The 24670-nt window shown below is 39.2% G+C and overlaps 1 protein-coding gene across 4 annotated transcripts in view; it reads left to right on the top strand.

Annotated features, from left to right (window-relative positions):
* GABRG2 (gamma-aminobutyric acid type A receptor subunit gamma2) overlaps window positions 1-24141 on the top strand; it is a 297737-nt gene extending 273596 nt beyond the window's left edge. For 2 of the 4 annotated variants that reach the window (XM_075601921.1, XM_075601920.1), the window contains one exon: window positions 18519-24141. In XM_075601921.1, the coding sequence (XP_075458036.1) occupies window positions 18519-18794 (276 nt within the window). In that variant the 3' untranslated portion in view covers window positions 18795-24141. The remainder of the gene's footprint in view (window positions 1-18518) is intronic. The other 2 variants (XM_075601923.1, XM_075601922.1) reach the window with 2 other exon arrangements.
* The last annotated feature ends 529 nt before the right edge of the window (window positions 24142-24670 follow it).

The following is a 24670-nucleotide window of genomic DNA, read 5'->3' as shown; positions in this document are numbered from 1 at the left end:
TGCAACTCACCCTCTCAGGACACCACAGGCCGCCGCCAGCCAATCAAGCGGGAGCTCCCGAGAGGGATGCGTGTGACAAGCACCCGAGCGGAGGCGCGCTCTGGCTGCCATGACTGGTGGGCGCGACGGGGGAGGAGGGAAAGCGCTGCTCAGGCAGCAGGAGCCAGGGTAATCTCTCGCAGCAACATGAATGCACCTCCGGCTTTTTTTTTTTCGCCTTCAAAGCGAGTGGGGGAACCTAAGCAGCAGCACGTGCGCTGCTTGGGCCAATCACCAAGAGGCATATATATATATATAGGCAATACGATACCGTGTGAGCGAATATCAGAGGCAGCACTCCACGAGGTTGTCAAAAAAATTGTATTTAGTGAGACATCATATCCAACGTTTTGGTCCTCCACACGGGACCTTTCTCAAGGTGATGTACAAACAGAGTGCAATAGAACACATATAAATACCCTACCAAACCATGAAAAACAGGTGCAACACATAATTTAATTCAAATAATAACTTACATGCTGAATGCAGGACCCTCCCATTGCAACCAGACCATCAGGCGTTAACTGAAACGCAATGGTGCTCCCGTCACGTGAAACACACTCACTGCGCATGCGTGGGTCAAGGGTTATAGGCTATAAGTCAAATTACCTCCGTCGCGTGTCTCAGAGCCAGGGGGGGCGCATGTAACCAAAAAACGCTTATCTGTGCATGCGCAAGCCGTGAGCTGGTGAAGGGAGAGTGTAACTCATGTAAGCTAAGTAAGGATGTGATTCTACACAAAAAATATTTTAAATTTGAAAATAATTTTTATTTGCAGCTTATTGGCACTGCGATGGGGTCGAATATGGCCCCATCATATGCGAACTTATTCATGGACTCCTATGAACGCAATTTTTTTTTCGATAATCCAATATACAGTAAATATCTGGTCAGGTTTTTTCGCTATATAGATGATCTGTTTTTGGTTTTGTCTGGTTCTGAGTCAGAGTTACTTACATTTGTTGACACACTCAATAGCTTACCCACCACTATACGCTTCACATTGTGCTTTAGTACCACTGAGGTAGCCTTCCTTGATACAATTGCATACAAGGACAATGGACATTTGGCAACAAGACTTTTCAGAAAAACTACAGACAAAAATACGCTGTTATTAGCATCTAGTCACCATCTGGCACCCATGAAGAAAGGTTTACCCTTTTCACAATTTTTAAGGGTAATAAGAATTACCACTGAACCTTCCAGATTAGAGGCAGCACTTGAAGAAATGAAGGAGTCTTTCCTGGAACAAGGTTACGATCGGGCAGAGGTGACTGTGACACTTCAAAAAGCAAGGAACATACAGAGAGGTACCTTGCTAAAACCACAAAATAAAAAGGCATGCGCTTACCGCTTTAACATCAAAAGCACCTATACGACAGCGTCTAGCTTCATCAGATGCAGCATTTTACAACACACCCACATTTTAGCCAAAGACAAACAAATTGGACAATTTTTTAAGGATCCTCCTCATTTCTGTTATCGTAGAGGTCGCAATTTGGGAGACTTCCTCACACAAGCGGATCCACGTTCCAAATATGGCAAAAAGCAGTCCTGGCTGACTAGACCAGTGGGAGTTCATAAATGCCGGGGATGTGTCAATTGCCAATACATGGTTCTTGGAAAAAGCTATCCACATCCAAACCTACTTTTCATCACTAATCAACATGCACAAGTCTAACCCACGCCGTCTCTTTTCTGTCTTTGACTCTCTACTCAGACCACCCTCAGCTGCTTCCTCTTCTTCCTCCATCTCATCTCAGGACTTTGCTGACTTTTTTAAGGAAAAGGTGGAATCCATACGGCAGAACATCCCATCTGTTGCCTCCTCCCATCCCACAATGCTTCCCAACTCTCCTCCTGCCTTTCTTGACTCTTTTTCCGCTATCTCGGAGGAGGATGTGTCACTGCTGATCTCCTCTTCTCCCTCTACCACTTGCCCTCTTGATCCCATTCCATCCCATCTCCTATAACCTCTTGCTCCTTCTATAATCCCTATGCTCACAGATCTTTAACTCTTCCCTCTACTCTGGTACCTTTCCATCCTCCTTCAAGCCTGCAACCATTATACCATTACTCAAAAACAGCAAGCTTGACCCTACCTGTCCTTCTAACTATCGACCTGTCTCCCTCCTGCCTTTTGCCTCCAAACTCCTTGAACGTCTTGTATTCTCTCGATTGCTACACTTTCTCAACACCTATTCTCTCCTAGACCCTCTACAATCTGGCTTCCGCACTGCTCACTCTACTGAAACAGCCCTCACTAAAATAACTGACGACCTCCATGCTGCCAAAGACAGAGGTCATTACACTCTGCTCATATTACGTGACCTCTCTGCAGCATTCGACACCGTGGACCACCCTCTTCTCCTTCACATTCTCCATACTCTTGGTATTCGGAATAAAGCTTTATCCTGGATCTCCTCTTACCTCTCCCATCGTACTTTCAGTGTCTCTTTTGCCAACACCTCCTCCTCCTCTATTGATCTCTCTGTGGGGGTACCCCAGGGCTCTGTCCTGGGACCCCTTCTCTTTTCTTTTTACACACTCTCTCTAGGTGACCTAATCACATCTTTTGGGTTTAAATATCACCTCTATGCTGACGACACACAAATTTACCTTTCAACCCCTTACCTTACACCTGCTATACAGACCAAAGTTTCTGAATGCCTCTCTGGAATATCATCCTGGATGGCCATCCGCCGACTGAAACTTAACATGGCAAAAACAGAGCTCCTTATACTTCCTCCCAAATCTGGCCCTACTACCTCCTTCCACATTGCTATTGGAAATACGATCATTCACCCAGTAGCTCAAGCACACTGCCTAGGGGTTACACTTGATTCCTCTCTCTCATTCTCCTCTCATATTCAAAACATTTCTATAACTTTTCACTTTTTCCTCCGCAATATCACAAAGATACGCCCTTTCCTCTGTTACTCAACTGCTAAAACTCTGACTCAGGCCCTCATTCTCTCATGTCTCGATTACTGCAACCTCCTGCTGTCCGGCCTTCCTGCCTCTCACCTGTCTCCCCTACAATCTATCCTAAACGCTGCTGCCAGAATCACTCTACTCTTTCCTAAATCTGTCTCCGCATCTCCCCTCCTGAAATCCCTCTCCTGGCTTCCGATTAAATCCCGTATCTCCCACTCAATTCTCCTGCTCACTTTTAAAGCTTTACATTCTTCTGCCCCTCCTTACATCTCAGCCCTAATTTCTCGCTATGCACCATCCCGACTCTTGCGTTCTTCTCAAGGATGTCTTCTTTCTACACCCTTTGTATCTAAAGCTCTCTCCCGCCTTAAACCTTACTCACTTTCTGCCCCACACCTCTGGAATGCCCTTACCCTCAATACCCGACTAGCCCCCTCACTATCCACCTTTAAAACTCACCTTAAGACACATCTGCTTAAAGAAGCATATGAATAGCACTGGATAATCATGGACACATGATACATAAAGCTTGGCCCCCTGCAGACGCACTTACTAGAATTCCCTCCTACTGTCTCTGTACGTTCTCCCTACCTACCAATTAGATTGTAAGCTCCTTGGAGCAGGGACTCCTTCCTTAATGTTACTTTTACAGAATGTCTGAAGCACTTATTCCCATGATCTGTTATTTATATTATTTGTTATTTATACGATATGTATTGCTACTGTGAAGCGCTATGTACATGTATGGTGCTATATAAATAAAGACATAAAATACAATACATCCTCATCATGGATATCGCATTAATATCAAAAACTTTTTGAATTGTGATTCGAAATATGTGATTTATTTCATCAGGTGCCCTTGTGAGCTCTATTACAATGGCAAGACTATAAGGATGCTAAAGGAACGACTCAGTCTACATCGGTCTGCCATCAGGAAGGCTCTGGCAGACACAGATAATAAGGAAGACTTTACTCAACAATCGGCAGCTCATCACTTCAAAGAAAAACAAGCACAGTCTCGCTACTCTACGGTGCATGCCAATTGCGCAGGTCCCATTGTCCCCTAGGGGTAGAGATCGCAACAAAGCTCTCCTTCAATTGGAGGCGAGAACCATCTACAAACTGGACACATTAAGTCCACGTGGATTGAACGAAGACCTAGCGTTGAGCTGTTTTCTCTGACCAACTCACCAAGATAGTGACGGTTCCACACCAGGTGACTTTTGTCCCCTTGAGTTCTATCATCAGACGAGCTGTTTCCTTCTCTCAAATCTTTGAAAAATCCCAGAGTGGGTGAAACGCGTAAGAGTTGCGGGGGGTGCTATCCCCTCACTCTTTTTTAATATCCATGCCAGAATAAAGTTTTTTTCAGCACAGTCCAGCCTTTGCCAATTTGTTGCGCTGCCGTGCCCGCAGTCATCTTTCCTCCCCGGTGAGGATATCCTGCTTGTTTCCTTCTTTCAATGGATTGACCCAATCAACGACTCATGTGCATTAGGTGACTTTTCGTCCCCAGGATTCGAGTCATTTGGACGGTATTATATTCTGTATATCATCCTTATACTTTTTTCCTGTACATCATAGGATTCTTTTTGTCTCCAGCACAGGAATGACACTATGGATTGGATATCTTCATTTACTGTTGCTTACCTATCTTGCATGTATGGATGCCCTGAACTCTTATCGCCACTGATGGTCCTCTAACCAGCAGGGATGTACATGGTACCTTGTTACTCATTAATGATTATGTTTTTATCACCAATATGATTATAACATTTTGCCTTCACAGGAACTAGTGACAGGTTGTGCCATGTCTCTAGCTACTATACTGGACGCTGGATTTTTGACTCTTTGCAGTTATTATGCAATATGGACTAATTAGCTAATTGCTTTTTTGATATCCTATATGACATGTCTATATGGAACCATTGCCACTAGTTTGGACTGACTCTTGAGCTTGATCTGATATATTTAGTATCTGATTGTGCGCCTGATTACTAAGGTGCAATTAACTACATTAACTGCCAATCAAGTCCTATACAGTGACCAATCTATTATGTGTGCCATTTCTGTCATGCATGGTCTGGCTCTTACCTAATGAAGCCACACCAGTCAGGTCATTAGTTTGTATGTTGTTTTATTTATTTATGCATATTTTCATTTAGCCAGTGCATCTCATTTGTTGGGTATCACTGTACTGCACTTTAATATTGGTGTTGTTGTTTGTGCCACATTTTTTTCATGCTTAATTCATTGCATTGGCCAGCCCATGATGTTATTAGCCAATGTTGCTAGATTTTTACCATTATACAGCATTAGGCATTTACATATGCCTTTATTCTGCCCATTGAGGCTTATCTCCCTTCTTCCTTGAATACAGCCTTTTGTCACACACAGTTTAAAAACTGTCTATGTGCTACCACATTAGTTAGCAATCATCACAATCACCATCTAGGCTCTGAGAGACTCAGATCGCGAAGGACCATACTGTCTGCAGTTGCGCTTATTATTTATTTAATTCCCACGGTTCGCGCATGCGCAATGGCTATTTTGTTAGCTTACATGAGTTACACTCTCCCTTCACCAGCTTACGGCTCGCGCATGCGCAGATAAGCATTTTTTGGTTACATGCGCCCCCCCTGGCTCTGAGACACGAGACGGAGGCAATTTGACTTATAGCCTGTAACCCTTGACCCACGCATGCGCAGTGAGTGTGTTTCACGTGACGGGAGCACCATTGCGTTTCAGTTAACGCCTGATGGTCTGGTTGCAATGGGAGGGTCCTGCATTCAGCATGTAAGTTATTATTTGAATTAAATTATGTGTTGCACCATGGTTTGGTAGGGTATTTATATGTGTTCTATTGCACTCTGTTTGTACATCACCATGAGAAAGGTCCCGTGTGGAGGACCGAAACGTTGGATATGATGTCTCACTAAATACAATTTTTTTGACAACCTCGTGGAGTGCTGCCTCTGATATTCTCTCACACGGTATCGTATTGCCTATTTTGGTCATACAGGATTTGCACCCACCTTGATCTACCTGACGGAGTGCCTTGTTCTCATTTATTCACTATATATATATATATATATATATATATATATATATATATATATATCTATTGTGACAAACGGCTTACTCCGGGGCTCCGCCGTCTGTCTGGGACTGTTAGAACACGGTCTTTTAGGGTAGGTTAAATGACGAGGCGTCACGTGCTGTTCCTTTAAACAGGCTATGACTGGTTTATTCAGTCCCAGGCACTGAGACTGCCACAGTGCATACAACAGAAACATAGCAAAACAAAATGCTGCTCACCTGAGCAATAACTTAACTTAGGTTTTCCCTGACTCAGGGTTTAAGTGGCTTTTTCACTTCCAACAACAAAATAAGGTACTTTGCAGTTTTAGGCAAAAAGGAACAGAATTATTTAACCTGTTTGGGGAGAGGCTTTTCCCCTCTCTGCTTCCAGCAGCCTTCCTGTCTCCAGGCTCTTGGGGAGAGGGAAGAGGAACCAGGAAATCAGTCTTAAATACCTGATTTCTAATTAGCAGGACAGGTGACAGAAATCAGGCAGCAGACAAACCCTGGTCTGTATCCCTCATCCCTCAGTTCCAGCACTTGCCAAACTGTGGGATGGAGTGCATGTTTTATAAGGCTGCACTCCCAGGCCAAACAGGATAGAAACTGTTCAGTATCCTGGGAGCCCTATATATGGAATTTATTACCATCCCCTGGTTTCTGTCCCTATATATATATATATATATATATAGTATACAGAGTCAGATGGCACTCGCAAAAATGTTAAAGATAGGTGCTCCTCCCATAAATCAATAAACAAACATAGAAATTCCTTACCAGGCAGACCGGGAGTCCAAGAACACGTAGCAAGAAACGAGACAGCACTCAGTATAAGTATCAAAAGATGTATTGTAAGATAGGCACATACAACCGACGTTTCGGTCCTCAAACAGGACCTTTCTCAAGGGAGCACTCCCTTGAGAAAGGTCCTGTTTGAGGACCAAAACGTCGGTTGTATGTGCCTATCTTACAATACATCTTTTGATACTTATACTGAGTGCTGTCTCGTTTCTTGCTGCGTGGTCTCGGACTCCCGGTCTGCCTGGTAAGGAATTTATATATATATATATATATATATGTAGGCAGGTCTGCAACGCCTTTCACCTTTATCACCAAGCATACGTATATAGTATATAAAGCCTATGAATCCTTTTGGTGCTGGGGAGGGCATGGCATCTGAGCGGTCATCATTCTTTAACCCAGAAATAGAAGATAAATCACACTCCTTTTCCATTTCCCCTAAAAAAAACACAGCCACTAACATGGGGCCCCTTGTATGCAAGAAGACTATGGGCCTCATGCAGTAAGCCCCGATACAAAATTTTCGGCACGAATTGCGAAAATGTATTTTTTGGGCGATTTGCCCTCGCAGTATTCAGTAAGGGCCGAATCCTTCCGATCCCTGCTGAAGCACTGCGAAAGCAAAGCTGCCGATGAGCTGTGGCGATACAGCCTGGCTCCCGATAAGGCTCCCGATAAGCCTTTGGTGCCGATAGATGTTTGCAGCTGAGAGAGACAAGCCGCTCTCTCAGCGCAAACTTCGGCACCAAAAAAAGTATTTAAAAACAACTTTTATTTATACTCTACATGTGCAGGGGGTCTTCGGAGCTGAACCGCGTTGGTTTGAGGTCCGGGGACCCCCTGCCCCCCGAGATACAGGCCCCTTTATGAGGTGCCGGTATCCCTCGGCGTTTAAAGGTCCCGATCACGTGACCGCGGCCTGTAAACAAACCAGAGGGATACCGGCACCCCATAAAGGGGCCTGTATCTCGGGGGGCAGGGGGTCCCCGGACCTCAAACCAACGCTGTTCTGCTCCGGAGACCCTCTGCACATGTATAGTATAAATAAAACACACACACATCAATAAAGACTCGTTCCTTACCTTGGCGGCTATGTGCAACGGTAATGAAGCAGCATGAATGTCTTTTTAATTATACTGTACAGTGAGCAGGGGGTCCCCTGAGCTGAACCGCATTGCTTTGTGGACCAGGGACCCCCTGCTTCCCGAGTTACAGGCCCCGGTATGTGTCATCGGGTGGCAGTGTCGCCGCCATGTTTATAGCATCCCCGCAATAAACATGGCGTCCACACTGTAACCGATGGCCCAAACCGGGGCCTGTAACTCGGGAGGCAGGGGGTCTCTGAGCCACAAATAAATGCGCTTCAGCTCAGGGGGCCTCCTGCTTCCGCACAATATTATTAAAATATATTAATGCTGCTTCATTACCATAGCGGATAGCCGCTAAGGCAATGAAGGGGTTAACGCATAGTAGCATGTTTATTGGGGACAAATGCCCCCAATAAACATAGCAGCAATACACAACATACAGTATAGTAATGGGCAGAATGACTATTATCCACAAATGGATAATAGTGCAGTTGTCCATTTACAATACTTACACAACAATAAAGACTTTAAATACATATAGCACTCACCCATGTCCCACTGCCACGATGAATGCCATCCTCATCTTCATCCTGCCCATGCCCCATCCACTTCTGCAAAACAAACACAAGAATTACAACATCCAAATTAATGTCCCCTAACCCCTTAATCACCATAGCGGTTATTAACCGCTACAGTTATTAAGGGGTTAAGCCACCATCACCCACATACCCTCCCCCACAAAGCCCCCCAACCACCCTCACCCAATACCCACAGGGGAGTCCTACCAAATACCCTTGGGCCTAATACCCCCTCCCCCAGCACATACAGTACAATAATGTGCCAAATAACTATTATCCACATAGGGATAATACATTATTTGGCCATTATTAAACACATTCAATAACGTTAAAATGTAAATAAAATTGTACTAACCTCATCAATAAGAAGTCTCCGTCGCCAGCATCATCCTTGGGGTCCGTTGCCAACATTAGAAATAGCCACAACATTTCAATATCATTAACATAACACTGAACCCCTTAATCACCTTATCGGGTACTAACCTGAAAGGTAATTAAGGGGTGAAGCCATCCTGCAATGCCTACAACAGTTATGCATAACATCTTCAGTGAAATAAAAACCAATTGCCTAACCAAATTCCATTTAATCATTCAATCTGTAGGCTCACATGCCTCATAAAACATTGCATTTACAGTGTATACATGTAGCATAACATGTAAACTGCATGTACACGCTGCAAATCAATGTTAACAATACAATAATGCCACTCAAATCGCCATACATCACAAGAAGTATATTATTTAATACAATAAACTCACCATCAATGAATTACCACACAGCAATTACATCCCTAAACAATTAAAATACCATCCATACCAATTACACAATGAACTAAAGCTATCCTAACAGAGAACCACTTCAAAACATAGAAAAAAGTACACCAACAAATACAATATACTAAAGCAAGGCTTTCCATATCCTATTGTACGGCCTGGAAGCCCAAAACTTACATCTGTCTAAAAATAAAATACATTTAGCACACATCAATGCATAGCCACAATGATTAACAATACAGAATTAGAAGCTTTAACAACACTATCATTTCTTACCCTGTATATATATCTGTACACATACATACAGACATACATACAGTGGGAAGAAATGATATGCATTATAAAAAATGAAAACATGAAAAAGCAACACAAAAAACAGTTACATTAAGTACATTTCTTTATTTAACTTACCATTACTTGCCCCCACCGACTCCCGTTGATCAGCTTACTCACGAACCAATCCACGACACCATCCACGACACCATCCAGGAACAAATCCACGACACCATCCAGGAACAAATCCACGACACCATCCAGGAACCAATCCAAGAACAAGTGCAGGAACCAATCCAGGAAGCAAGCCACGAAGAAATCCAAGAAACAATCCACGACACGATCCAGGAACAGGAACCCATAAAAGAAAAGAAAAAAACAAATTAAACATTAAAATAATAAAACATGACAATCAAGGGTTGTACTAGTTTTATTCTTAGTGAATCTGTATTACAATACCTTGTTCCGGGGTCTTCTTGACATCCGGTGCCACGCCCTGGTCTTCAATCTTCAGGAGGAGGTCCGTCCTCCTCGGCATCTGCCTTCAAAATGAGACGACATAGGCTTTTATAGGCCTATGACGTCACATTTGTCGTCATATGGTTCCCACGGCCCTGATTGGGCCGTGAAAACCATGTGTTTTGGCCGATGTAAAAAAATTGATGACGTCACTTAAAGGCAATGCCAGCACAGCCAATCAGAATGGCTTTGCTGCTATTGCCTTTAAGAAAACGTCATGAAATGACACATGGCCGGACTCACATGGTACTTGAACCAATCAGAGTAGGGATGGAGTTCCCACGCTCTGATTGGCTGGCTTACCATGTGAGTCCGGCCATGTGTCATTTCATGACGTTTTCTTAAAGGCAATAGCAGCAAAGCCATTCTGATTGGCTGTGCTGGCATTGCCTTTAAGTGACGTCATCAATTTTTTTACATCGGCCAAAACACATGGTTTTCACGGCCCAATCAGGGCCGTGGGAACCATATGACGACAAATGTGACGTCATAGGCCTATAAAAGCCTATGTCGTCTCATTTTGAAGGCAGATGCCGAGGAGGACGGACCTCCTCCTGAAGATTGAAGACCAGGGCGTGGCACCGGATGTCAAGAAGACCCCGGAACAAGGTATTGTAATACAGATTCACTAAGAATAAAACTAGTACAACCCTTGATTGTCATGTTTTATTATTTTAATGTTTAATTTGTTTTTTTCTTTTCTTTTATGGGTTCCTGTTCCTGGATCGTGTCGTGGATTGTTTCTTGGATTTCTTCGTGGCTTGCTTCCTGGATTGGTTCCTGCACTTGTTCTTGGATTGGTTCCTGGATGGTGTCGTGGATTTGTTCCTGGATGGTGTCGTGGATTTGTTCCTGGATGGTGTCGTGGATGGTGTCGTGGATTGGTTCGTGAGTAAGCTGATCAACGGGAGTCGGTGGGGGCAAGTAATGGTAAGTTAAATAAAGAAATGTACTTAATGTAACTGTTTTTTGTGTTGCTTTTTCATGTTTTCATTTTTTATAATGCATATCATTTCTTCCCACTGTATGTATGTCTGTATGTATGTGTACAGATATATATACAGGGTAAGAAATGATAGTGTTGTTAAAGCTTCTAATTCTGTATTGTTAATCATTGTGGCTATGCATTGATGTGTGCTAAATGTATTTTATTTTTAGACAGATGTAAGTTTTGGGCTTCCAGGCCGTACAATAGGATATGGAAAGCCTTGCTTTAGTATATTGTATTTGTTGGTGTACTTTTTTCTATGTTTTGAAGTGGTTCTCTGTTAGGATAGCTTTAGTTCATTGTGTAATTGGTATGGATGGTATTTTAATTGTTTAGGGATGTAATTGCTGTGTGGTAATTCATTGATGGTGAGTTTATTGTATTAAATAATATACTTCTTGTGATGTATGGCGATTTGAGTGGCATTATTGTATTGTTAACATTGATTTGCAGCGTGTACATGCAGTTTACATGTTATGCTACATGTATACACTGTAAATGCAATGTTTTATGAGGCATGTGAGCCTACAGATTGAATGATTAAATGGAATTTGGTTAGGCAATTGGTTTTTATTTCACTGAAGATGTTATGCATAACTGTTGTAGGCATTGCAGGATGGCTTCACCCCTTAATTACCTTTCAGGTTAGTACCCGATAAGGTGATTAAGGGGTTCAGTGTTATGTTAATGATATTGAAATGTTGTGGCTATTTCTAATGTTGGCAACGGACCCCAAGGATGATGCTGGCGACGGAGACTTCTTATTGATGAGGTTAGTACAATTTTATTTACATTTTAACGTTATTGAATGTGTTTAATAATGGCCAAATAATGTATTATCCCTATGTGGATAATAGTTATTTGGCACATTATTGTACTGTATGTGCTGGGGGAGGGGGTATTAGGCCCAAGGGTATTTGGTAGGACTCCCCTGTGGGTATTGGGTGAGGGTGGTTGGGGGGCTTTGTGGGGGAGGGTATGTGGGTGATGGTGGCTTAACCCCTTAATAACTGTAGCGGTTAATAACCGCTATGGTGATTAAGGGGTTAGGGGACATTAATTTGGATGTTGTAATTCTTGTGTTTGTTTTGCAGAAGCGGATGGGGCATGGGCAGGATGAAGATGAGGATGGCCTTCATCGTGGCAGTGGGACATGGGTGAGTGCTATATGTATTTAAAGTCTTTATTGTTGTGTATGTATTGTAAATGGACAACTGCACTATTATCCTTTTGTGGATAATAGTCATTGTACCAATTACTATACAGTATGTTAGGGGGGTATAGGTGTTGTTGGGTATATATATATATATATATATATATATATATATATATATAATATAATTATTTATTTATGTAGTTATTGTGGGGCTGGGGTGTGTATTTTTTTAATATTGTGGCTAGTGGGGGTGGGTGAAAGGGGTATTAGCCCCAACGGTGGTAGTTTAGGGCTTGCGGGTGGGTAGCGGGAGGCCTTAACCCCTTCAGGACCGTAGCGGTATTAACTGCTACGGTCGTGAAGGGGTTAAGTGCCCTCGCAACCCCCCCGCAAGTCCTAAACTCACACCCAGGGCCAAATACCCCCCTCACCCATCCCCGCTACCCACAATAACGCTGGCACGGTGGGTTAACCCCTTCATTGCCTTAGCGGTTAGCCGCTAAGGTAATGAAGTGGCTTTTAAATGCCTTTTTCCTGCCTCGGATGCATGCCGGGGGGCTCCGGTGCGGGTATCAGCTCCGGAGACCCCCGGCATCAATCACAGGCAGGAAAAAGGGCTGATTTTTCCTAAGTGTCGCCCTTGCCGATGCTTCTCCTTCAGCAAGTTGCCAACTTTAGTTGGCGGGCTGGATTGGCCATAAAATCTCCAATCTGGCCTGCCGATCAGCACCAAAAAGCTGATCGGGGCTTACTGAATTCAGGCGGGAAAAAAAAGTCCCGATAAGTGGCTTATCGGCAGCCGGGTGGCGAAAAAATTTTTTTCGCAAGAAAAGTTGCCGATAATTCCCACTTATCGGGGCTTACTGAATCAGGAGGGCAAAAAACGGCTATAAAATGCCGAAAAAGCCTTATCGGGGCTTACTGCATGAGGCCCTATGTCTTGGGGCAACCAAAGGATTAAATGGAAGATATTAGATATACAGTATGCCAAATCGTTTGAAAAATCTTGATACATTTACTAAAATAATTTCCTTTTTTATTTTCAATGACAAAAAGAAAACAATTGGTACTATATTTACCACCAGAATACAAATTGTAAAATCAGATTGAGTTACAGTACTTGTATTTGTGAAAATGGAGCTCTGGTCCTTATGCAGTAAGATTTGCCTTACGAATGGTGTATGGATTTAGCAGTTGCTGAAAGTGTAGTAAAGTGTAGTAATGAATTGGATAGCGCACACATACAAACAAACATGATGTGGTCTGTCTATTAACAGAGAAGGGAGTGTTTTGACCTAGTGTTCTGTTTTTGGAGCAGAGTTGTATTTACTGTATGTACTGTATGAACAGTTTCTTGCATCTGATGTAGATAATGTAGTGTTCATGACTAGAGCTGCATGGCAGAGAATTTCAAGTTTCAAAGCATTCTGGGTACTTGAGGTGCTTTAATTGGGTGGGTAGCCTCTTTGCAAATGCATTTCTCCCACAAGTGTACAGAAAGTTGTTGTGAACATGTAGTGGGATTGCTTACTATTTGAGATATCTGAGTCATTTGTGAAAATGGTAAGCCCTTTTTGAAGGAGGGTGGGTAAAAGTTGCTTCAAGCTAAGTACCGGTATTTCTTTGTCTCAAACATATTGTTGTTTTTAGTAACCTGTACGTCCAGTTATTGTACTGTGGTTTCACTCCAGGTAGCTAGTATTCTAAAAGGAGCAGGGAGGGGTTTAATTGATTAATGAAAGTCTGAATGTCATGAATATAGTGGCAATACCCTTTGATTCGATATATAAACAGGTGATAGTAAACAGAGACTTGTAAAGTTTTAATCAGCCGTGAATCTCGCATTTATTTGCAAGCTTTAATATTTGTATCCCGTTTGAAATGGACAAATCTGTCACTTTGTTCTTTTGCATTATAATTTGACAAATGTTTCTAAACATACATCGAGACAAAAGTAACAAAATAATATATATTTTCAATAAAGAAAAAAGTGATTACATATTAGTTGGATTAAAATATTTTTGTGTTGATTATTATTGGAAAACCATGACAAGAAATATTCACAGGTTTTCAAATGTTTACACAAATGTGTCAAATGCTTCGCTAACAGAACTTTGACACATGTGTCCACCTCTAGTAGTAAAATGTGTATTTGGATTTATACCAGTGCACATACTGTATGCAATGGCGTCTAAGCAGGGGTGTCAAACTCATTTCATATGTGGTACCATCAATTGTCAAAATACACCAGTTTCTTCTCCACATGCTTCCCTTCTCTCTAACCTCTCCACACATGCTCCCCTTCTCTCCACATTCACCACCACATGGTCCTCTCCAGCTTCTTTTTCACATGCTCCCCTCCTCTCCAGCTTCTCCCCTATATGCTCTATTCTTTTCCAGCTTCTCCCTCACATGTTCCCATACTTTACGGCTTCTCCCCTACATATTCTTCTTCTTACCTGCATCTCCTGCTTCTCCCCTTTCTTACACTCTCCCACCCCTCACACTCCTCCTTCCCTCTCTTAAATTCTCCCTCCGTCACTCTCACACTTACCCTCTCTCTCTTACACACTCCCTTACTCAAAAATTGGCAATCAGATTACTTCCTGGATCAACATCCTTCCCATGTTTACTTATTTGGCATATCCCTGTATACCTATTCTTTCTAAAAAGATGGCCAACCTTTTTTGAACAAATCTATTGTATCTGCCATCACAGTCTCCATAGGTAATGAATTCCAAATGTTAACTGCCCTTATAGTAAAGAACCCTTTCCTTTGTCGCTAGTGAAATCTCCTTTCCTCCAACCTTAAGGGATAACCCTGTGTCCTTTGTACTGCCCTTGTGATGAATAGTCCTTTTGAAAGCTCATTGTACTGTCCCCAGATATATTTGTATATAGTTATCATATCCCCTCGTAGATGCCTCTTTTCTAATGTAAACAAATCTAATTTAGCTAGCCTCTCCTCATAAATCAGATTATACATCCCCTTTATTAATTGGTGGCTCCTCTCTGCACTTTCTCTTGTTCTATAATGTCTTTTCTAAGGAGTGGTGCCAAAAATGATACTCCATATTCAAGGTATGGTCTTACAAATGCTTTATAAAGGGCATAATTATGTTTACTTCCCTTCCATCCATTGCCCATTTAATGAAAGATTAGATTGCGTTTGCCTTTGCAGCTACTGCATGACTTTGTGGATTCCCCTAATTTATCCCCATTTAATTTATGAATTGCCTGTTTATTATTGATTCCCAAATGCATAACCATACATGTATCTGTATTAAACCTCATTTGCCATTTAACTGTCCAAGTTTCCAGTCTATCAAAGACCTTCTGGAGAGAAATTATATCTTGCTCTGATTCTACTACCTTACACAATTTAGTGTCATCAGCAAAGATGGAGAATTTGCTCTCTATGCCAACCTCAAGTTCATTAATAAACAAGTAAAAAAATCAGGGATCCCAGTATCGAGCCCTGAGGTACTCTACTCACAATTTAAGACTAACCTGAAAAAGTTCAATTTATGATAACTCTCTGTGGTCTATCCTTCAACCAGTTTTCAATCCAGGTACAAATATTTTTACAGAGTCCAATTTGATTTATTTTGTACACTAACACTGGAACCATTTCAAAAGCCTTTGCAAAACCTAAGTAGACCACGTCAACTGCATTACCCTGGTCTAAATTCCTACTTACCTCCTCAAAGAAACTATTAAGGTTAGTTTGGCATGACCTGCACTTCAATAAATCCACACTGACTATTACTAATAATTTTGTTTTCCATTAGGTATTCCTTAATATTATCCCATACTAAACCTTCAAGTAGCTTGTCCCCTATTGATGTTAGGCTTAAGGGTCTGTAATTTCCCGGTTGTGATCTAGCTCTCTTTTTAAATATAGACACCACATCTGCTTTCTGCCAATCTTGTGGTACTGAGCCTGTGGAAATGGAGTCATTGAATATTAAATGTAAAGGTTTGGCTATTACTGAACTTAACTCCTTAAGTACCCTTGGATGTATGCCATTGGAGCCTGGTGCCTTATTTACATTAATTTTATGAAGCCAACTATGAACTTCTTCATAGTTAACCAATTGTTCATTAATGTAGAGGTTGGGGCTTCCTCCTGCAGCACTACTATTGCAATTGATTCTTCTCTGGTAAACACAAAGGCAAATAATTTGTTTAATATCTATGCTTTTGATTATCTCCAATAATCTGCCTGCCTATCTCACACTGAAAGAGTCCTATATTTTCTTTCCTTTTTTTTTTTTTGTTATTAAGGTACTTAAAGAACTTTTTAAGGGTGATGTTACTTTCTATTGAAATCCTTTTTTTCATTGTCTATTTTTGCTCATTTGATTGCCCTTTTGCAACTTTTGTTATATTCCTTATAATTCTGATACGATGTCTCCGTCCCTTCTGACTTTAAAAATCAAAACGCCTGCCTCTTCTTTTCCATTTCCTCCCCTACCTGTTTATTTAGCTGCATTGGTTTATACTTATTTATTTTATATTTATTACCCAATGGTATACACTGATAAGTGTGCTTTTTTAACAATGCTTTAAAGACTGCCTTTTTATCTTCCACATTCTTCCCTGCAAAAACATCATCCCAATTCATTCATTTGTAGATTAGTACTCAGTTTATTAAACCTGCCTTTCTAAAGTTTAAAGTCTTTGTTGAACCCAAATAATCTGATTTTTGATCATTTATTTCAAATGAGACCAACTGTTACCCAAATGTTCTACAAGTGTACAAGTATACTGGTACTTCTCCCCTCACTCTCTTACACCCCTCTCACTCTTACACTCCCCTTCTCTTAAATCCCCCCTCACTCTTACTCCCACTCTTAATCTCTTACACTCCCCCTCCAGCTCTTACATCCCCCTCACTTTCACACCCTCTCACCCTCTCTCATTCTCTTACACACCCTTTTTTTAAACTATTTAATTTCACAGGAAGCTGGCTAATACTTCCCCCCAAAAAATACTATATAACCTCACTAGCAGGGCTGGTGCTACATGTGCCAGCAAGCAAACTGAATGCACCTCCCATCCCTTACCTCACTGCAAGGACAGATGGGGTGGGACACCCCCCCTTCCTCGCGCTGTCCCATCCCTCATTTAAGCCATCCCTAGCACCTGCCTCCCATCACCTCATGGCAGGGACAGAAGGAGCAGGTCACAATGCCACTTTTACCAGCTCCTAAAAGCTGCTGCCCCGTGCTGTACTCACGGTCACAGCAGCCATAGTGTTCGGGACGGATGAAGTTCAGCCCGTGGGGCCGTATATGTTTGAAACTCCTGCTCCAGAGCTATTGTAACATTTTTCAGATTTAAGATGAAGGTGGGACCTGATATCAATGGCTGCCAGTGGAAAGTACTGTATTAATTAAAGGATTAGAATTGATGAGGTCACAACAAATTTTGACCCTAAAATGAGATGCATACGAGCCAACGAGTATTCTAAAACTTGCCTTAAACTAGCCAGGTACATGCTGGGTACATTTCAGTGACATTTCTGCAGAGGCTAATGGCCCATCGGATTAACACAGCGGGGGTTCCTGGCAGTCCCATTCAGTTTGAATGGGACTGCCAGGGACCCCCGCTGTTAACCCGATGGGCCATTAGTCTGTCTGCAGAAATGTGTGAAATGTTGCAGCATGTGCCCAGCATGTGCCCAGCATGTGCCCAGCATGTGCCCAGCATGTAACTGGGTCTTTTTGGTGATTGCCCCAGGTTTGTTTTCGAATAATCATCGGCACTACAGTACTTTACTTTTAGGTTTGATTTCTATGAAAACACATTTTTACATGTATAGTAACTTAAATAATTCCACTTTAGTCCATAAAAAGGGATATATATATATATATATATATATATATATATATATATATATATATATATATATATATATATATATATATAGATAGATAACATTCCAAGAGACACTGTTTTTAAGTATACCCTTTGCTTGCTTCATTCATTGTAACATCGCCGGAAGAAGAGATCAGTATATCTCGAAAGCTCGCACAAATAAAAGCATTTTGTTAGCCACAGAACGGTATCATGTATTTATTTTTTGATTTTATATATATATATATATATATATATATATAATTATGACATGAGTTTGGCTCAGAACATTTACAGATTTACATTTACAGGTATTTATAAAGTATGTCACAATGGTCTTATGAGATGAAACAATGCTATTATGTGTTTATTAACTCTGCTTTCCTCATTCTTTCTTATTCTTAATCATTTATGACTAGGCACCAACTATTGATATTCGTCCACGTTCAGCAACTATTCAGATGAATAATGCAACACACCTGCAAGAGAGAGATGAAGAGTATGGGTATGAATGTCTTGATGGTAAAGACTGTGCCAGCTTCTTCTGCTGTTTTGAGGATTGCCGAACTGGTGCATGGAGGCACGGAAGAATACACATCCGCGTTGCCAAAATTGACTCGTACTCAAGAATCTTCTTCCCAACTGCCTTCTGCTTGTTTAATTTGGTGTACTGGGTATCATACCTCTACCTTTAAAATATAGCAACATACAGTATCATGGAAATGGATAAGTGACATGAGCCTTATAACACTTAAATAATTTCATTTATAAATTAATTTGTAATGTGTATCATGAGTCTCATGACAATACACATTTTATCTTCTATATAATCCAGATTACTGAGGGCCATAATTCAGTATGGCATCTAAAATGGGGAGTAACATTTTTGTAAACATTAAAACGGAGCATTCAGATGTTGAAGTTAAATCTTAAACACTGCTGTATTATATTATAGGAACACAAATCTCCACTGAAAGCATAGTTACAGTACTTATAGAGATGGTGGGTTAAATAAAAAAATGTACGGAAAGTTCATTGTGCTACTGTATGAATTCACACCATCCTTGTATCTTGTTTTTGTGTCCTAAGTGGACTTAACATTTAATTTTCAATCATACTCTGGTCACCTGTTCACTGGATTAAAGCAGGGGAGGAAAATAAACTTTTTATAACATAATAAAAACTTCTCAACCTGTCTATTTGGAGAGCACATGTAAAATGCTGTAAATATTTTATTAACTTGTACCCTGTAGTGCATATAAAATCAAGTGCATGCATCCATATGGGGCCAAAATAGAGCAATGGTACTGTACCATATGCAGTGTTAGCTTTTCTTTGTATGTCTGCCTGTGCTGTTTTAGGTAACTGATGGATATGATCCATCTTCATTTTTCTAGCATTCCTATCTATAGTATGTTCTCATGCATGAAAATTGATTCATTCAGACTGCACTTTCTTGAGTATCATTGTATATGCCTTAAGGATATGAAAAGACAAAGCAATCTGCTTTTTTTTCTAACCCTCTTCCATTATGCATCTTAAAAATACCTGCCAAAGGGAACAATCAGGCAATGGAAACTAGTTGTATGTGGTTATTGAATTTTCTTCTGTATCTTCTCTTTCTATCTGCTATCTTTTTATCACAATTGCTAAATATGTTTTATTTGGGCTAATGTAGGGTTGTGCTCAGGTCACAGCAATGTGTCAATAAGGAAAGTCTTATTTTTGAGCCATTTAATGAACTTAATGGGTTTTCAATGTGTTGGCATTTTAGCACATTGCCTGAGATTGTTAATATTGAACAGTACAATACAGTTGAAATCTAGAAATACCGAAATTAGAGAGAAAACAGTAGATTGAAAAGATATTCCAAACCGTTTCTTGTAATAGGGTGAGAGGAAATGGAGGGTTAAGAGGGCAAACCAGAGTTACTGTGAGACAATAATTTTCCTATAGTCTGAAAATTACAGATGTAGCGAGCTACATTGTTCTCTATTTGTGTTAGATGTTGGAATATACTGTGCCAACATTACCATTGTGATCCTTTAGATACTCTATGATATTCTGAGTTATACTGGGATATGTTGGGTTATTTCTGGGAACAAGGTTACTCTTTACATCTGTATGTTATATAGTCAAATTAATTACATCATTTGTATAGTAACTTAATCGGTATGGCTATAATAATTTCCCCTCATTTTCTTTTATTGTCTTTGCCTTGGAATAGAGTGGAAAAGCACAAATCTTGCTTATCCCAGCAAGCTTCACCTAAAACATTTGCAGAGCATTGAATGACAATGTGCATGGTCAGCTAGCCCTTTATATAATGCCATTTGCTCCAATTTTCACAAGATTTTTCAAAATGGTGGTGATATTTTGACATTCTGGTGAAAAGTTGATTATTTTCAAGCATTGAGAACTTTTGTGAAAATTGCACAAAAAATATTCTAGTACAGAGTAATGCAAAAGTTTACTTTTTAAATAAAATGCATTACAGAGTAATAAAAAAAGGTTTGTCGATGCACTCAATATATCTTTGTTAACTGCAGATACTGTATTTTTTCCAGTTTAAATCATGACCTTAGATAATAAATTCAACATGATGAGCATATTAACTGTATTACAACATTTGAAGAAAATAAACAATCCTTATGACAAGGTTTACATAGACGTACCCTGGATGTCCTCTCACAAAGGTACAGTATTAAATAAATAATATTGTGAGTCTTCTTTGCAGACTGGCCCTGCATCAGATCAGTAAACAAAACAAAGAAGCATATGGTATTTCAATATACCGTACATTAGGGGGGGGGGGGGTGATTTAAATTCTAATTTATTCATTGTTTACAAAAATGAAGCAGAGATTTAATTGCCAGTAGAGATGATTGAATTGTATTATGGCATTTTTTTAAGGCAACTTGGGCAGCTGAAGGTTTAAGATAAACGGGCTGATTTGATTCATTAAAAATGATAACCAAATGCAGATGAAGCAATTTGGAATTTTCTGGCTCCTCGAAAGGGCACTAAAAGGAAACAATTGTTTTAACTGATATATTCTCATACCTTGGTATCCACGTCCCATCTAGCTTATAGATTGTGAAGTTAAAGGGTTGTAGATGAAAAAGAATTACATATTTTCATTTATAAGGTTACATTTTTTGTAGTCCAAACAAGTATTGGTTATTGTTCCTTTAAAAAGTGCAGTGACTATTCTGATTCTGCTTTGCTTCTGTTATCTCACTAGTTCTCGCCTGTTGGCGCTGACCTACTGTAGAAGCAGGCTACAATCAGTGAAGAGTTTGAAGACCATTTACTGTACATGTCTGTCGTCTCTTACTTGTTAGATGAACCTTCACTGCAATGCAAGGCAATGTGTTGCAGGGATCTTTAATAATAAATGTTAAATAATGTTCTAAACTGAGATTCCTAAGAGAGTTTTAAGCTTTGCTTGCCTTCTGCAGAGCGTAATGCTTGTGCGAGGCATAATGCCTTGATAAACTTGTACCAATACAATTTCTCTGATTCTTTTGATGAGATGCATTGATCACTAGATCAGAGACTTACTGTAATGTAAAAACTTTAGTTTTTCATTCCCATTAAAAAATGTTATTGTCCTGTTTCCTGTTCTTTGTAAATAGACATTTTGTGTTTAAAAAACATTAAGCACAGTAAATTACTATTGATTTCCATTTTTATGAAAGAATGATAAAGAAAGCAATGTATAAACTTATGGTCAGTGTCAGTTCTGTGTTATATGTGACGTTTTCTAATTTTTGGTATAAAAAGAGCAATATTCTGAAATGCTGCTTTTTGTTGAAAAACAAGTATAAACAGAATAATTAAGTTATTACATTTTTAATGCCCCAGTGATCCTACCGTAAATTACCTTTGTAAAATAATTTGATTTACAAGTAAGGACTACATTATAATGTAGTTTTAAAATCTTACAGTGTTTCCATTTTACACTAAAACAATTAGTTTTTATGTTTCTTTTAAGGAAATGTGTGAGAAATATTAGACACAATCTTTACTGGCAATGCATGTTTAAAAACTAGTTAAAAAAACAATGGAGACATTTTTGAAAAATACATTATCTATTTTTATTAAGCCCCCTTAATAAATATGTAGCTTTCATTAGCATGTTATTAAACATTTATATTTCACTTTAGACGACACTGTGTGCTCTTTTCATATCATTTCCCAGAATCCCTGGCTGCAGTGGAAGCACTGCATGGTAAGATATAATGTTGAAAAGCAAGCTTGCAGACCTGCCTGAGATGTGAATGTTCTCACAAGTGATATATTTATTTGCTGTGCACTGTATGGTGGAGGGTTTGTGTCAATTTATTACCCACCATAACTTATATAATGTGTACTTTGATATATAATGTTTTCTAAAACAGATTGGTAATAAAAGTGAAAATGAAGATGCAGTAGCTTAGCCGCTTTGGTGCTGGATGGGGCTGCTACATATTGCAATCTTGAGGTAGTTGTCTTTTTAATATTGTACACTAGGTACTGGGAAAAGGTTAGATATTGGAGGTTGACTACATTAAAGCAAAAGTTAATGGAATAAATTGAGAAGAAAAAATTAAACATCAATAAAAAGTTAGTGCGCATACATGGTTTATAGTATATGTATCACCTTATTTTCCATCTACTCAATTCATTAACACCAATGTGTAATCTACTGTATGATTAAAAATGGTAATCCCAATACAAGTTACATAATAAAGTATGTGAAAAACACTTATGCAAGTAAAGTTTATGTATGTAATTAACAAAACAGTAATTTTCGATATTTATAAAACCAATTGACATTTTCAAACACAGAAAAAAAATCTATAATATTGTTATTTCTTCATAAGGTAATGTTCACTGTTAATTGCCTCGTGAAACACAATTTTCAAAGTCTTAAAATAGCCCAGTTTACAGAACCGTTTAGACATTTGCATTGAAAAGATCAATTCTACAGCTTCAGTTCTACTAAATTAGCTAAAATCTACAAACACGTTATACAAATGCTGTAAGACTTCTTTGCGTGTTTATGTTGTTATATATAACCAATAGGGTTACTAACTTCATATAAAAATGTAAAATAATTATAAGAATTTTTATTTTGGTTACCACAAGAATAATCCTTCAGAGCAATCAACAGGCCAGATGTTCAGGGCAACACGTGTACGTGTAAGTAGGTTTTGTGGTGTTAATTAGAGCTACTGTGTCTTCATTGGTTTATTAGGTGTCAATTAGAAAAATCCTAAAAACCTTGGTTGATGGTTGCTGTCAAAGAGCTTTTGTTAATTGCTTAATCATGATTTATATTAAATTCATGTCCATCTGAATTATTTAAGCAACCTTTACTACTATAACATTTAAGATACTTTAATCGTATCACTGGTAATATTGCAGGCTTATTCAGTACCCATTTACTGAAGACCGTTTAGCAAACAGATGCTAAATATCTATATACTGTACTTCTGATGATCAATATAACAAAACAGTTTAACAGTTATTTAAAATAATAATAATAGAAATGTAAGATTTCACACAAATTAAAAACTGATTACAATAATTGTTATGCCAACCCTTTAATAATTATTAGGAATTCTAATTTGTAATGCATCATGTGTCCATGTCTGTTTGTGCAACAGTTCTGAAAACTAGATTAAATATATTTCTAAATTATTTTAAACCTTTCAAATTCTTTCAACTTGTTTTCAAAAGGCCTGTACACAGATGTTAAATTATGCATCCTTAAACAGATGTAAGTAAAACTAGCTTTAGCAGATTTCCCACGTTTAGAACATCTTGCTGCAGACATTGCATTGACTGTATAAATGAATTTACAATGTGGTGTTGCAATGGCTGAATGAGCTCTATAATGAGAGGTGAATGGCATTTTTCCAGTGTTTCTATAATTTGAAGAATTCACATAGTCAACGGATTCATAACCATAACTACTCCTTGTCTGATGTATTTGAAAACCTTTCAGAAATTGCACATACTTGTGGACTTTTTCAATAAAACTGCTGCACTCTATCGGTTTTGTGGTGGGTTTAATTTGTAGCTGTTTCAATACATTTCTCATATAATGACACTATGACACTTTTGTTGGCCACTATATATATATATATATAAAAAAAAAATATATATATATATATATATATATATATATATATATATATATGTATGTATGTATGTATGTATATATATATATATATATATATATATATATATATATATATATATATATATATATATATAATATATATATGAGTTCTTCAGTATAAGTGATACCTTTTTTATTGGACTAACAATTTATGTCATAGGGCAAGCTTCCGAGAGTTCTCCTCTCTTCTTCAGGTCAAGCAATAAGGTATCACCTAATACTGAAGAACTCATTTATTCTGCACTATCGCAACTGGACTAACATGGCTATTTTCTGCTATATATATATATATATATATATATATATATATTGATGAAATTATGATAAATGCCTGCATTTTTCAGACATTGCCTTGTCTACTTCTAGCTCTAGGTTCTTCAACTCAGTGAAATGTGTTAG

The sequence above is a fragment of the Ascaphus truei genome, chromosome 5, assembly GCF_040206685.1.
Source record: "Ascaphus truei isolate aAscTru1 chromosome 5, aAscTru1.hap1, whole genome shotgun sequence".
In the NCBI taxonomy this organism is placed as follows: Eukaryota; Metazoa; Chordata; class Amphibia; order Anura; family Ascaphidae; genus Ascaphus; species Ascaphus truei.
Note: the sequence above shows the minus strand (reverse complement) of the source record. Positions and strands in the feature narration are given on the sequence as shown.